The sequence below is a fragment of the Nannospalax galili genome, unplaced genomic scaffold (genome assembly GCF_000622305.1).
Source record: "Nannospalax galili isolate Female #2095 unplaced genomic scaffold, S.galili_v1.0 scaffold28, whole genome shotgun sequence".
NCBI lineage: Eukaryota > Metazoa > Chordata > Mammalia > Rodentia > Spalacidae > Nannospalax > Nannospalax galili.
Window position 1 is genome coordinate 961,795 of NW_008359594.1, and position 16,436 is coordinate 978,230.

General features: G+C 46.4%; 1 protein-coding gene across 2 annotated transcripts in view; it reads left to right on the top strand.

Annotated features, from left to right (window-relative positions):
* The window catches only part of Rasgrf1 (Ras protein specific guanine nucleotide releasing factor 1), a 123,769-nt gene that overhangs the window by 33,761 nt on the left and 73,572 nt on the right, over positions 1-16,436 (top strand). For both annotated transcript variants that reach the window (XM_017795673.1, XM_017795674.1), the window contains exons 4-5: positions 4,949-5,041; positions 7,590-7,843. In XM_017795673.1, coding sequence (XP_017651162.1) covers positions 4,949-5,041; positions 7,590-7,843 — 347 coding nt within the window. The remainder of the gene's footprint in view (positions 1-4,948; positions 5,042-7,589; positions 7,844-16,436) is intronic.

The window sequence follows — 16,436 nt, forward strand, 5'->3', positions numbered from 1 at the left end:
TCCCAAAAAGACTAAAAAAAAAAAAAAAAAAGAAACAAACCTGAATTGATTCCCTTTCCCTCCACCTGCTGCACTGACCACACTATCTGCCTCTGGCGAAGGCTGCAGAGTGGGGAGGCCAGTGAGCAGTGGGCACAGGACAGTGGCCAGCAAGGGTCTGCCTCATGCAGAAAGAGAGCTGTTCTGTGGGTAGTGGGTAGACAGGGGACAGCTGAGACATCAGACTCTGAGGTGGGAGAGGAGCTGGGCAGCCAGGTGGAGAGTAAGCTCCCTGTGGGTGTCAATGTCAAAAGTCAGCTGAGCAGGGCATGGACATCAGCCAAACCAGCCGGGGCTCAGAGCCAATCTACGTTTGCATGCTCCAGAGTTACAGAAAAGCTATATCCATGAGCCCACTGGGGTAGGACTCCTCCTCTGACCCCTTAGTCCCCTTAGTGTCTCTCCCAGACATAGGCCATAACCTGAGACTTCTGCAGTGGCCCCAGGCCCCTAACTCTCCTGAGTTATGCCCCAAGCCCTGATACTTAAAGACTTCAAGACAAGAATCAGGAAAATGGCTCAACAGGTAAAGGCACTTGTTGCCAAACCTTACAATCTGAGTTCGATCCCTGGGTCCCACATGGTAGAAGGAGAGCATGACTCCCAAAAGTTATTCTTTGACCTCCAAATGTGCCTCATGCTACACCCACATACACAAGACAGCTGGAGTACTCAGCAATGCAGCCTAGTGTGATACCTCATTGTTCCTGTTTTCTGCCCTGGTCTCCATTGCATGGCTGTCTTGTAGACCTGTCTCTGAAAAGAGAGTTTTAAATACAAACTAGCCCCCAGCACACACCATCACCACCATCCTCTATGCAAATATCAGAACTGGCAAAGAAAACATGCTGGTGTGAAGGCAATGACCTCAGGCCAAGGGGAAGGTGTTGATAGGACCATAAAAGTTTCTGAGCTCACCCAGAGTTCTGGGGGTGGGGGCAGCATATAGCCTTTTAGCTTTAGACCAGAGCCCCCCAAAAATCAGTCTTTATTTCAACATGTGCCTATTCTAAGCTTAAGGATTGAAAGTAAAGGTTGAGGAAGTAACAAGGATGAAAGGAAAAAATGGGAAAGAGAGTCTCCCTACTGAACAGCCCACTTAGATGTTTCCAGACACTTCCCAAGCGAAGGCCAGGCCAGGATAATTTTAGCAGGCGGGAGTGGAGAGCCTGCAACTGCCCACTTCACTTTCAAAGGTTTGAATAGCTTTGTTGTGAGAGCCATTCATCCCTAGGGTTAGCAAGTGGCCTTAAGGGCACACCACCTCCGGTTCTGAGGACGGAGCCCCTGAGCTTCCGCCTTTACATGTGTGAGCCCAGCCACTACTGCGGCTTCCTTTGGGTGAGGGTTGGCAGGCACTGTTGCTCTGATCACTTTTTAAAATTCATTTTTTAAGCTGACAAGAACATGTTGCGTGCTAGGTACCAGGAGCGCAGCAATACATGAGACCTTTCCAGACCCTCTCTACAGAACTCTCAGCAAAGGCGAGAGAGAAAACAGGTGGCTTCTCTTCGTGAGAAAGTCTTTGGAGCCTTGGCACAGGTTGTGCTGCCGGCCTGTCCACTGAGACAGTCCTAAAGGGGCTAACAATGCCCTGTCCCTGGGCTGTGTCAACCTTACTGATCCCCAAATTAGACAGAGGCAGTTTTCAGGGGATTCCAAGGGCAGTCACAGCTTTCTAGGCTAGTAGTTAAGCTCCAGAGAGGGCTTTGGACCTAAGAGGGGCTTCAGGCTTGCCCAGGGAGGAGGGAAGCAAGCCAGCAGAGGCCTATTCACAGCTACCAGCTCTGATCTGATTTATACCCCAAAATATCTTTCCTTATCAGAAAGATAAAGGACAACCCAACATCTGTCAACGGATGAGTGCAGGCTGGATGTGGTGGCACACACCTTTAATCCCAGCACTTGGGAGGTAGCCTGGTCTATGTAGTGAGTTCAAACCCAGCCAGGACTACAAACTGAGACCCTGCCTCAAAAACATAAAAAAGACAAACAGATGAGTGCCACGTGCCACAGAGACACTTGCATTCCCATGCTTAGTACTGCTTTATTCACAGCAGCCAGGAAATGCAACCAGCCTAGGTGTCTGCCAAACGATGAATGAATGGGTAAAGGAAATGTGGCACAGACACACAATGGAATTTCGTGCAGCACAGCCAGGAAATGCAACCAGCCTAGGTGTCTGCCAAACGATGAATGGGTAAAGGAAATGTGGCACAGACACACAATGGAATTTCGTGCAGCCATACAGAAAAATGAAATCATGACTTTGCAGGAAAATGGATGCAACTGGTAATCATTATGTTCATAAAAATAAGCCAGACTCAGAAAGACAAATACCCCATGCTTTCTCTCATATTTGGAATCTAGATTTAAAATATATATGTTTGTGTGTGTGTGTGTGTGTGTGTGTGTGTGTGTTGTGTAAGTCATGAAACTAAAAGGAGGGTCATGAGAGGAAAGGAAGAGATCGCAAGGAAGGGGGTAAAGAGAAGCTAATGCAATACATGTAAGACTGCAGATAAAGGACTACTGGGAGAAGGAAGGGAACCAGCCTGAGGGGGCTTAGGAAGGCACAGGGCGGACAGCAGGGAGGGCCTCAAATAAGAACAGAGAATAATGTGTGAAGCTGCCACACATTATTCTCTGGAGACTGGAGAGATGACTCAGAGATTAAGAGCACTGGTTGCTCTTGCAGAGGACCAGGATTTGGTTTCCAGCACCCACATGGCAGCTAACAACCATCTGTACCCCAATTCCAGGGGACTCTGATGCCCTCTTCTGGCCTCCATGGACATTGCATGCACATGGTGCACTTAGGTACATGCAGACAAAACACTCATACATCATAAAATAAAGATAAATAAATCATGGGCTGGAGAGATGGCTCAGCAGTTAAGAACACTGGCTGTTCTTGTGGAAGACCCAGGTTCAAATCCCAGCACCCACATGGCAGCTAACAACTGTCCATAACTCCAGTTCCAGGGGATCCAATAACCTCTCAGTCCTCCTCGGGCATTGCACGACATGGGTGCACTTACCTACATGCAGGCAATACATGCATACACATAAAATAAATAAAATATTTTTAAAAACAGATGATTTACTATAAAAAAGAAATAAAAAAATAAATTTCAAAAAATGAGCTATAAATGCAATACATAAGTGAATGATGAAATATTGTTCACCTTAAAAGGAAGAAAATTCTTACACAGGCTATAGTATAATGAACTCACAAAAGACAGGTCTTGTGTGATTCTACTTATGTGAGCTTCCTGGTATAAAATTTGCAGGCACGGAAAGTAGCACTGTGGTTGTTGGGGGCTGGAGGAGAGGGACTAAGGACCTACTGTTTGATGGACACGGGATTTCTATTTGAAAAGGTTCTGGAGATGGGTGGTGATGATGGCTCCGTATTATGAATGGACTGAATACCTCTCAACAGTACACTGAAAAATGATTCATGGAGGTGGGCAGCAAAATGGCTCAGTGGATAAAGGCGCTTACTCCCAAGCCTGACAACCTGAGTTTAACCAGAACACCTGTGGTAGGAAAGAACCAACACACACACACACACACACACACACACACACACACACACACACACAAAACCTGTGCAAAAATATATAAAAAACATAAACTTTTTTAAGATTCATAGGAGCTGGGAGCTGGCTCAGTCAGTGAAGTTTCTGTCATGTAAGCATGAGGCCCTGAATTTGAATCCCTGGAACCCAAGTAAACAGCCACACATGGCAGGTACATGCTATAACTCCAGCCTTGGAAGGCAAGTAGTAGAGACAGGTGAATCCTTGAAGCTCTTTGGCCATCCATCCTAGCCAGATTGATAAACTTCAAGTTCAGTGAGAGACTTCGTCCCAAAAAATAATAGTGGTGTTAGGCAGAGTGGCACAGGCCTTTAATCCCAGCACTCTGGAGGCAGAAGCAAGTGGATCTCTGTGAGTTCAAGGCCAGCCTGGTCTACATAGTGAGCTCCAGGACAGCTGGAGCTACAGTGAGACCCTGTCTCAAAAGACCAAAATACAAAACAAGCAAACAAACAAAAAATAATAGTGGTAGCCAGGCATGGTGGTGCCTGCCTTTAAGCCCAGCACTTGGGAGGTAGAGGCAAGCAGAGCTCTGTAAGATCAAGGCCAGCCTGGTGTACATAATGAGTTCAAGGCCAACTGGGGCTATAGGAAGACCCTGTCTATAGATAGATAAATGATAGATGATAGATAGATAGATAGATAGATAGATAGATAGATAGATAGATAGATAAAGATAGATGATAGATAGATAGATAGATAGATAGATAGATAGATAGATAGATAGATAGATGATAGAAGATAGATAGATAGATAGATAGATAGATAGATAGATAGATAGATAGATAGATAGATGATAGATAGATAGACAGACAGCAATTGAGTAAAGACCTCAGGTACACACATATGCACACACACATGCATATACCACACACCTTCATGTATACGTCCACACACACAAATGATTCACACAGTAATTTTTGTTGCTTATATTTTCTCACAATAAGATAAAAGGGACCCATGGTTTGAGGAACAGGGAAGAGAATCATAGACTGAGCTAATCAGGCCCACATATGGAGAAACCTTGTCCAAGGTCACTCTGATGCCCCCAAGCTGAAGTGGAACGGTCCCTGGTGCAGCACACACTGCCTTGCAGGTGTCTGGGGACTGTGTGGTTCCCTGACCTGGACACTCAGCAAGGAGGACCCAGCATGCAACATCACCAGCTCTTGGGGAGGAGGCAGGCATTCTCCTCATTCAGTTGCTTCCATGAGCCTGCTGGCCACTGACTGTGTTTCTATTGCAGATCACATATCTGCTCAGGTGAGCCTGCAGCCCACCACTGACCTGTGTTTCTGTTGCAGATTGCATCTCTGCTCAAAGACAATGAACGCATCCAGTCCACCCAGACTGTCACCCCCAACGATGAGGACAGTGACATCAAGAAAATTAAGAAGGTCCGTCCCACCCCTGCTGTCCCACATGTCCCCAAGGCATGCTACTCGCTCATCCACCTCAGCTCCAGAGATGAATCCAGCAGCCCTTTGCCCCTTTTGACACTTGTCATACCACCTCTCCTGGTTTGTTCCTGTGAGGGAGGATGATCTAGCCCCATTTTCTAGAAAAGAAAAGGAGGAAAGAGGGAATGGAGCCAGGACCAGGCTGGAGGCCTAGGGAGTCTCCTCAAGAGCTTTCCTTCAAGCACTGTGCAGCCTCAGCAAGATCCCCTCCTAAGTTCCTTTCCATCATCACTTTCTTGCTTGTCCCCTACAGTCACACACATACCTCTCCCAACTGCCTGCACCTCAGCAGGGCTCAGCAGGGAGCTGGCCTTCATAAGACCCCACAGTCAGTCACTGCTCTGGCCCTATCAGGGTTCCCCGGGGACAGGTTTCTCAGGAGGTACCAGGGATCTGCCCAATGACCAGGGTAGTGTTGCTGTGGCACAGGAAAGAAGCCTGGCTATGTTGCCACCTTGCCAGCCTCAAGGCATGGGAGCTGGCTCACCCTAAGGACAGTACATGAGACAAGAGGATATTCCTTGTTGAGGCTGCAGAAGGACCCCAGGCCATGCAGACCAGAAACTGCAAGCGTGTCCTGCAGGCCAAGTTCAGCCTTCCAGTGTATGTGATTTTCAGCCCACATAGGTTTTTCCCCCTTTTATATTTGTTGCTAGTGCTTTAAAGCTAAACACTTCACACAAAAATCTGGATTTCTGGTTCTCAAAAATAGAAATTGCTAGCATTCATTGGCCACTTTCTACGTGCCAGATGCTATTCTGGGAGCTGGCTGCAGATTAAGTAGATCCTCACTGAAACCCTCTGAGATTTGATTATCATCTGCATCTCTTATTTGGAGAAGCTGAGACACAGAGGGGCCAAGCACCATGTGCCCAAGTTGACACAGCTAAGTATCTGCAGGGCTTAACAGTCAAACCCTGGCACCTAGTACCCTCGGTTGCTTGGACACACGGCCTGAAAAGCTGATGGCCTGCGTCACCTCCTGTACATGAGGTAGCAATGTCAGCCCTGGGACAAGAGGCTGCCGCATCTTGTGCCCAAGCCACCTCATGTGTGCAGGATCTGTCTGGCCCACACAGGCAGGTGTGGGGATTTGATATCAAGTGCCACTCGGACAGAGGCAGCTGGCTCAGCTGTGGCCCCTGAGCATGTCAGCCCATCCTTCTCAGAGCAGCCTTTCTAGTTGGGGCATTTGTTAAGGGCTGGCTGAAATCCACCCCCATGGATGTTTCCTGAAGCTTTAAAGCCCTCCCTCTTCCACAAAGCCGGCTCAGTCCTCGATGTCTGTGCCAGTGCTCTTCAGTAAAGATTCCTGTACCCTGGCTCCAGTCCTCTGTGTCCCTCCCTGTAGGGATCATGAGTTTGTGCACAGCCAAGCAGCCCTGAGAGTATAGGAGCTAGGTGACCCTAGATTAGAAACCTGTGTAGCTTAGAAAAACTCTGTGTGTGTGTGTGTGTATGTCATTGTGCATCTGTGTGTGCCTTTATATGTGTCTGTGTGTATATGTCCATGTGTGTCTGTGTGTAGACATGTCTGTATGTGTATGTTTCTGTGTTTCTGGGTGTGTATTGTTATGTCTGCATGTATTAGTATGTGTTTCTCTGTATGTGTGTTGTATGTGGGTGGGGTGTGTGTCTGTTTCTGTGGGGAAGGGTGTCTGTATGTATGTGCTTCTCTGTGTGGTATGAGGTATGTCTATATGTGTTTGTGTATGTTATATGTGGGGGGTGTCTTCGTACATTTCTGTGTGTTGTATATAGTGGGGGTATCTATGCATATGTGTTTGTGTGTGTTGTATGTGGTGTGTGTGTGAATGAAGACCCCTTTGCAAGTTCCTACACTTGTTTAGGGCCACTTCTCTAAGCACAGCCAGATTGCATGGTCACTAAGAAAGGACTGGCAGGCATTTCCCAGCTGAGTCTGGGAGGCTCCAGGCTGGCGCTGAGGCTCAGAAGCCGCTGATGAGCTTGAGATGAGCAGATTTGCCATGTTCTGTTCAATTTGATAATTACCCTCTCTAGACAAGCTTTAATTGAAACCTCTGAGCTCTCAGAAGAGTCATTAGACAGCGTGGTAACCATGCCAGGCACAGCCTAGCAAACCCCTTCTTGAGCTCCATCCCATGTGGAGATTTGGGGCCCACTCTTCCTCCCTCGGTGAGTGCTCCCAAAGCATCCTGGGATCTTGTTGAACCGCAGAGGTCCGGAGCAAGCCTGAGAACTCACATTTCTAACAAGCTCTCCTGAGATGCTGTTCAGCCTGTGGTGCTCCTCATCCCCGTTTTGCAGATGGGAAAATTGTCTCGAGGGACCACATACCACCAGGCTGGCAGCAGAGCCAGGCCTGCAAGGTCTGTATCGCAGTTCTTCTCCCCACACACCCAGCAGCAGGGACGACAAAGCCTTGGTCCCTGTCCTTGGGTGCTCACAGCCTGCAGCGACAGGGGTGCCAGAGACTGACAGAGCCCACTGGTCTCCACACCAGGTGCAGAGCTTCCTGCGGGGCTGGCTGTGCAGGCGGAAGTGGAAGACCATCATCCAGGACTACATCCGGTCTCCGCACGCCGACAGCATGCGCAAGAGGAACCAGGTGGTGTTCAGCATGCTGGAGGCCGAGGCCGAGTATGTGCAGCAGCTGCACATCCTTGTCAACAACTTCCTGCGCCCCCTGCGCATGGCCGCCAGCTCCAAGAAGCCTCCCATCACGCATGATGACGTCAGTAGCATCTTTCTGAACAGGTGAGTGCCCTCAGGGACCAGCAGAGGCAGGCGGGAAGGGGACCCAGAAGCACTGGCCACCTGATGCTGAGCTGAATTCTGACCCAAGCCCACATCTGGTTCCCACCAAGCCCAGTAGAGGAAACAGGCCCAGAGAGAAAAGAAGTGGCCCAAGGTCATATGGCCTAACAATTTTAGGGCCTGAGGTGGAAGACAAATTGAGACCTACATAGTATAAATCTAAAGAGTTTTGACTCCTACGGGACACTTACCAATGATTTAATTGCACAATTTAGAAGATGTAGCTACTGGCAGCTAATGGGTAAAGGCTACAGGTGCTTCTAAATGTTCTGTGATGCACAGGAATTATTCCACCTAAATGCCAACAGTGCCACAGTTGAGAAATTCTAGTTCTATATTTAAGAGTTATAAACTGTCTTCTTCAATTTTACATTGCTATAACAAAACACCTGAGGCTAAGTACTTTTAAAAAAACGGCTAGAAATAGAGCTCAGGGGTAGAGCACTTGCCTAGCATGTGGGAAACTCTTAGCCATATTCCCAGCCCTACAAAAAAAAGAATAAGAAGAATTAAGGTTTATTTTCACTCGTGTTTTGGAGGCCTAAGAGCATAGCAGCAGAATTGGTTTCTAGGAGGATTTGTGGTGGTATCCTAGATGGCCAGAAGTGTGAGAGAGATGGGCGTCACTTAGTGAGTGAGGCAGAAAGAGAGCAGCAAGGGGCCAGGTTCACTCATAACAACCCATTCTCTACAGAACCAACCCCACTCCCTCTAGACCTAGCCCTCTGTGGAAAGCCATCATTAATCCTTCCTGAGAGTGCTCCTGATGCACTCAGCTCCCACTAAGCTGCGCCTTTCACGGGCCACACCATCTTTCAGCACCTTCACATTGGGAACCAGGATTCTGCACGAGTTCTATCAGAACAAACTATAGCTTAAATCAAGCTACTAAAAGTTATATAAAATACATTCTACTCTGGGACTGGAGAGATGGCTCAGTAGTTTAAAACACTGACTACCCTTGCAGAGGACCCAGGTTCACTTCCCAGCACCCACATGGCAGCTAATAACTATCCAGTACTCCAGTTCCAGGGACTCTACACTTGATCTTAGCCAAAAGGTAGAGAATCAATAGTTCCAGGGACTCTAATGCCCTCTGCTGGCCTTCAGGAGAATTGCATGCACATGGAACACATACATGCAAGCAAAACACTCATACGCAAAAAATAAAATAAAATTTTAAAAACACATTCTAGGGCTAGAGAGATGGCTCAGCAGTTAAGAGCACTGGCTTCTCTTCCAGAAGGCTCGGGTTCAGTTCCCAGCACCCACATGGCAACTAGCAACTTCAATGTCAGAGGATTGATGCCCTCTTCTGACCTCCACTGGCATTGCATGACATGAGTGCACTTACCTACATGTAGGCAAAATACTCATCCACATAAAATAAAAATAAATAATTTTTTTAATTAAAAAAAATTACATTCTAGCCAGGTGTGATGGTATACACCTTTATTCCCAATACTCAGGAGGCAGAGGCAGTCAAATTGCTGTGAGATGAGGCCAGCCTGGTCTACATAGTGAGTTCCAGGCTAACTGGGACTACAAGGAGACCCTGTCTCAAAAAGACCAAATAAGAAAAGAATACATTCTACTATATCTTGGTATCATTCCAGTGACCTGAAGACCAGGTTCAGATTAGACCCTGCCGCCCCCCTCACCTTTCCCAAGGGAGCTCTTGGCATTCATGTGGGGTCCACAGCCCTTCAAAAGACTGAGCTGATGGTTGCTCTTCTTCGTCAACCTTTTTTTTTCACTTTAAAGGTTTTATTTTTAATTGTGTGTGTGTGCGTCTATCTGGGTATATGTGTACATGAGTGCAGTACCAACAGAGGCCAGAAGAGGACATCAGAGCCCCTGGAACTAGAGTTATAGGTGGCTGTGAGATGCCTGACATGGGTGCTGAGAACCAAACTTGGATCCTCTGCAAAAGCGACAAGTGCTCTGAACCCCTGAACCATCTCTTCAGCCCTCAACCTCTTTTTTTAAAGGGTTTTCTCAGGAAATGATTTGAGTGAGCTTTTTAGTGGGTGACAAAATTGTGTAAACTGGATAAAAGTGACAGAAACATAGACACAGAAATAGAGTGTTGTTTACAGATGGTTCTCACCAAGGAACCAAAGTGGATCTCTCTATGCCTCTGGATGTTCGCACAACTGCGTTTCTTTTAGACTCTTCATGGTTCAGTCATCCCACTGTTCCCAACCAGCCCCTCATCCTTGCCTTCTGCATGTACACGTGGGTCGTGGGTCGTGCCCCTGTGCTTGCCTCCTCTGCCTCTTCTGTCAGGGAAGTACAGGGAGTTTGAGGGGTCTGTGGGACACCCTGAGGAGATGGGAGAGCAGCAAGATGTAGGTCTGACACCCAGGCAGGAAAATGAGCTGAAGAGACCAGCCATCACAGGGTGGAGCAGGGCTGGCACTATGCATGTGGATGAAGCATCGGAAATCAGGAGGGGCAGAGAAACAGTAATAGGCAGGAGAAAGGAAACAGCTACTGGCTTCATGAGGTTCTCTTTCTAGAACCTGAATCACTGAGCCTGATAAGATTGCTCTTTTTTCTTTTTGCATATGTATATGCAGTGTGTGTGTGTGTGTGTGTGTGTGTGTGTGTGTGTGTTTGTGCATGCTTACATGTGTGGGCACATGTTGGGGGTGCACATGCAAGGGCATGTGTATGTATTGAAGCCAGAAGTTGACATTTTATTTACTGAAGCAAGGGGTCTCTCACTGAACACATCACTTGCTGATTTGGCCAGCCTAGCTAGCCCCTAGGATCCCCTGTGTTCACCTCCTGAACTCTGGGACTGTAGGCAGGTCGCCATGCCCACTCAGATTTTTATGTGGATTCTTGGGATCCAAACTCCAGTCTCACACTTGTGTAGCAAGCACTTTATCCACTGAGCCTTCTCCCCAGCCACAAGATTGCTATTGAATGTCTATACCAAAGGGCTGGACTGAAAGTTCTGGCCTAGCAAGTACAGGGTCTGGGTTCAGTCCCCAGCACCCCACTTAAAGTACTGAATACATTTTAAACATGAAATAAAGGTTTTTGTGTATTAACTAAACAAATAAAATGAATATTATATTTTTCTGATATCATATTACCACCACACCCCCAAAAGTCCCATTGGATCTTTTACATTCAATGACCTGGAATTTGTATTTTTTTTTTAAAAAAATGTGATGAACATCTTCCTTCCTGAGTTACCTTGAACAGCTTAGCCAGCTCAGCCACAGACTCAAACATGGGTCCTTCTGTAGGTCCAGGTGTGGGTCAAAGCCAGCATAGCCCTCACTGGAGAGGTATTTCAGGAAGTACTGATACAGTTCCCTATTATTTGTATTTTCCTGACAGGTTAGGCCATGATTACATACTTTCAGTTACTGTTTAATGTTATCACTAAGAGATAATACTGCCATTTTACTTTTATTTATATTTCCATGATTTTGTTTATTATACTGACCTTTTTCTTTCTTTGAGACAGAGTCTCACTCTATAGCCCTGGCTGGCCTGGAATTCACTAGGTAGACTAGGCTGGCCTGGAACTCACAGAGATCCACCTGCCTCTGCCTCTCGAGTGCTGGGATTTAAAGGCATGCACCACTTGATCTTTATTAGAATTCTTTGAACCTGAAGTCTTTGGTTAACTGTTTGTGCTATAGGCTGGGTGGGCTATATCATAATGAGACCCTACCTGAGGGGGGAGGGTATGTAATGCATTTAGCACAGAGTCCAGCATATCTCAAGTGTATATAATAATATACCCTGCAAGAAATCAACTTCAAATCTAATGTGCTGGGAATATTCCAGATGTAAAGTCAGCATTACCTCCATATGAAAAACAGGCAAAGACATCATGAGAAATAAAACTACAGACCAGTATCTCTCATGAGCGTAGTTGAAAAGTATCCAGTTGTACTCAGTAATGTATAAAAAGGGTAATACAGCCTGACCAAGTAAGATTCATTTCAGGAATGCAAGGCTGATTCAATATTGAAAGCTAATCATGTGCCTGTATTATATAGTGTCTTGCTTTCGCTGTCCCTCAATAATCATAGGGGACTAGTTCCAGTGCCTCTACAGATAGCCAAATCCACAGATAATCCAGGTCTTATATAAAATAGTCTAGTATTTGCATATAACCCTGCTATACCCTCTCATATATTTTAAATCAGATCTAGGTGATTAATAATGCCCAATACCATAGGAATAACTATTATGATACATTTAGGAGATGACAAGAGAAGTCTGTACATATTCAGAACAGATGCAGTTCTCAAGTAGTTTTGAATTGCACATAGTTGGATTGGCAGGTGTGGAACCAGGGGACAGACAGAGAGCCAAGTGCCTATTAAGCAAGAAGACCCATGGTCCTTGCAAGTCATACAGGTCTGAGGTGCTTGACTTCTTCCCTCTTCCCATTTCCCCCTTCTTACACAAGAGCAAATACCTGCTTCACAATCATCGTCCTTGGTATATAACCAAAACAGCCTTCTCTGTCTTAAGCTTGATGCTTCTCATGAGCGTAATAACAACTGGAATTCCTTTCCAGTCCCTTAGCACAACCACGCCTGGCACTCTGCAGAGTGGGTACTGTGAACACATCCCATGCTAGGGTGGTGCTTTGTGGGACCTGCCTATGCCAGGCTCCCTGTGCCAGCCCATGTGCTTTCTGTTCCTCAGTGATGCCCTAGGAGGCTGGAGCCAGGACTCAGAGGGGTGCTGGAAGTGTTCAAAGACACTCAGCCAGCGGGGATGGACTGGGATTTTAACCTAGGTCTGTTTCATGTTAAGGCCTGTGCTTCCCCAGGCACCTAGTTAAATCATAAGCGAGGATTCTCTCTTGAACTTGTCCTGATGCGTTTAGACCACATCGTGGAGCTCCAAATGTCCTCTCCATTTGCAGTCTCTCCCTGTGTCTAACACCCCACCATTACTGCAAATGACTTGGGGACAGATTCAGAACCTGAGCCTGCCCGCCTTTCAGCTCAACCCAGTACAGAGGTCTGGGTACCACATGTAAAGAGTGGCAGCCACCAGCTCACTTGGTAGAAAGCATTTCTCCTCACAGCTCTGCTCAGCTAGCTTTCTTTTGAGTAGAAGTGGACAGCCACATTAGAAACCCGATGCCAATTTGGTGATTTAATTTACTGGAGCTCATTAAAAGCATCCTGGGGAAGAAAGAGGCCTCTCTCCAGGCTGGCAGCGTTGTGGAGGGTGTTAATTGCATGCTTCTCATACCTTGGAAAGATCCTCAAACTAAACAGCTGCAGCAGGCTCTGAGTAGCCAAGGCAATCCACTTACAGACTTGAGCAGTCTCCTTCTAGTAAACGCCATGCCTGGCATCAGGTTCCGGGAGCCACAGTGCAATAAGAGGCTCTTCTGTCCAGTGTTGCGGGGGGTGGGGGTATCTCAGCCCTCCTACTGATGATTGACAGTGAGTGACTTCTGCCCTGTGTTGGGGCATTGAGGAAGTTCCATGTAGGAATATGCTACAATCTATTTGTCATGTCTGAATGGCCAGGGGAGTGGAGAGATGGCCAGTGAAACCATTGTAACTGGTGGAGTACAACAGACCTACTTCTGCCCTGCTCTGGCCCCACTCTATCTGCCTTGGACTGGCCTGGGTCACTCCTCCTTCCTGACCACTGAAGGAGGAGGCAAGATGAACCGGTGTCAAGTGTGCTGACTTCCCTGTCTTCATGGGTTTCCTTGGATGGTGTGTTGCTTACCATCCCCGGGATGCTGTTGGCCAGTATCCCCTGCTGTGTACTCCCAGAGTGCCTCTGCTATTGTAGCCTTCATCATAGTTGAATAATGAATTCTTCTTTGTGAATGTATACATGTATACATGTGGGAGGGATGTTACTTGCTCATGCATGCATATGAAGACCAGAGGTCAATGTCAGGTGTCTTCAACTGTTCTCCACCTTATTTTGAGAGGCAGGGTCTCTCACTGAACCTAGAACTCACCAATTTGGCTAGACTGGCTGGCCAGCAAGCCCCAGGGATCCTCTTGTCTCTACCTCCCCAGAGCTGGGATTGAAGGCACTTGCCACCATGCTCAGCTCTTTACATGGGTGCTGGGGGTCCAAACTCAGGTCCTCACTTGTGTGCAGGAAGCACTTTACCAACTTCTCCATTTCCCCAGCCCAAATGATGATTTCTTTTGTGTCTAGATCCTCACCATCTGGGACAGGAACCTAGCTGCATACTGTACAGTTCCTGGAGTACCAGTCACACAGGGGCCAGCAAAGCTTTTCTGCAAAGGGCCTGATAGTGAATTTTTTCCATTTTATAGTGGGAGATGGAAGGAGGAGTGGGAAGGTAAATAGATGGACAAATATAAGCAGAGTGCAATGATAAATGTGAATAAAATGTGATTAAACCCATTGTTTTATTCACTAAAAATTAATTAATGAAAAATTAATATTTTAGATTTTGTGGGCCCTACAGTCCCTATGGCAACTAAGCAGAATATAGAGCCATAAACGTGCTTAGGGCTCTGTTCCAATTCAGTTTTATTTATACACACTAAAATGTGAATTTCATATAATTTTCACACATCACAAAATAGTCTTTGGAGTTTTTCCTAAGCATTTAAAATATCAAAAAATCTGCCAGATGTGGTGGCACATCTGTAATACCAGCACTAGGAAAGCAAAGACAGGAGGATAGAGAGTACAAGGCTAGCCTGGGCTACATAGTCCCAGGCCACCCTTAACTACACGGTGACTCTGTCTCAAGACAGCAGCAATGTCAAAAGAGTAAAAATCATTCTAAGCTGTCAGGCCATATCATAATGGGGTGGGTCATATTTGGCCCATACATCACCACAGTTTGCTAACCTCTGACAAAGTGGGCTATGAATGGTGCCCACCAGAATCAGGCACTCAGCAGCCCAATGTTTGCCTTTATCGTTGCTGGAATTAGATGGGGAGGGGACCAGTATCTGGTGGTGTCTGGCCATGTGCTGACAGAGTTCTACATGATGTTCATAGCTTTCCACCTTTGAAGGGTTGTATGCATTTTAGGAAAACTGCATAGTCCATTCTCCTTAGATAGTCATGATAAACCTAGAATTTTTAAAGAATCAATAATTTCTACTTAAAATGGCATCTAACCAAATAAAATGGAAAGCTTTCCAATTCTTATCAAAAATTTGACTTTAAAAAAAAAATGGGCTGAAGGGGCTAAAGAGAAGGCTTAGCAGTTAAGAGTACTGACTGCTCTTGTAGAGGACCTGGGCTTAGTTCCCGGCACCCACATGGCAGCTAACAACCATCTGTAACTCCACTTCCAAGAGAGCTGATGCCCTCTTCTGACCTCCATGGGCATTGCACACATGTAGTGCACTTATTTATATACATACAAGCAAAACACTCATACACATGAAATAAAATTAAATAAATCCAAATTTTTTTAATATTTTATTTATTATTTTTAATTTTATGTGTATTCATGTATTGCCTGCATGTAGGTAAGTGCACCCATGTCATGCAATGCCCGAGGAGGACAGAAGAGGCTGTCAGATCCCCTGGAACTGGAGTTACAGACAGTTGTTAGCTGCCATGTGGATGCTGGAATTCGAACCCGGGTCTTCTGCAAGAACAGCCAGTGTTGTTAACCACTGAGCCAAATCCAAAATATTTCTAAGAGAGCTGGAGAAATGGCTCAACATTCAAGAGTATTTGTTGCTCTTCCAGAGAACCTGAGTTTAGATCCCAGCACCCATGTTAGGTGGCTCACAACCACCTGTAACTCGAGTTCCAGGGGCTCTCACACCCTCCTCTTCTGGCCTCCACAGGTATACACACACACACACACACACACACACACACACACACACACACTCACAAAAAATATAGATCTTTCTAAAACAGCATATTTGCATGTATATAATCTATTTCTCCCTGTCCCTCTCTCTGTCTCCAACAAGAAAAGTTGAAGCACATACCAAAAGAACAGCCTAAGCAAAGACCCTGAGGCAGGAAAAAAATGGCCAGTACAGTAGACAGAAATGCAGGCAGAGTGGGAGAAGGGAAGTGAAGAAGAAGGGGGGTCGGGGAGACAGACTCAGGGATGCAGGCCAGCTTAAGACCACTTCAGAGGATGAATTTAGATTCTCTGCTGTGTGAAGAGAGAGGGTGAGCTGAAGGCAGGAGTCGGGGGATCCACTAGCAGTCATGCAGGCAGAGTAGAAGTGGGGGACCAGTAAGGAGTCCACTAACAAAGTCCAGGCAGAGATGACGGGGAGGCAGGTGCAACTGAGACCAGAGAGCAGAATCCACAGTAGGGTGGATGATGGAAGGCACTGAGAGGCTGACCAGTTGGAGCTACCACTCAGAGCATGAGAAGCTGGATGGAGGAGGAGCACCTGTATGGAATAGGTCAGAGGTCACCATCAACAGGTACATGCTGTGAGTCCAGGTTGTTTTTCTTCTTAATTCCAATTTGTAGCTTTTTCCCATTGTCTATAGTAACCACTTACAAACTAAAATATGAGAAAGGAATCCTATTCATAATAGA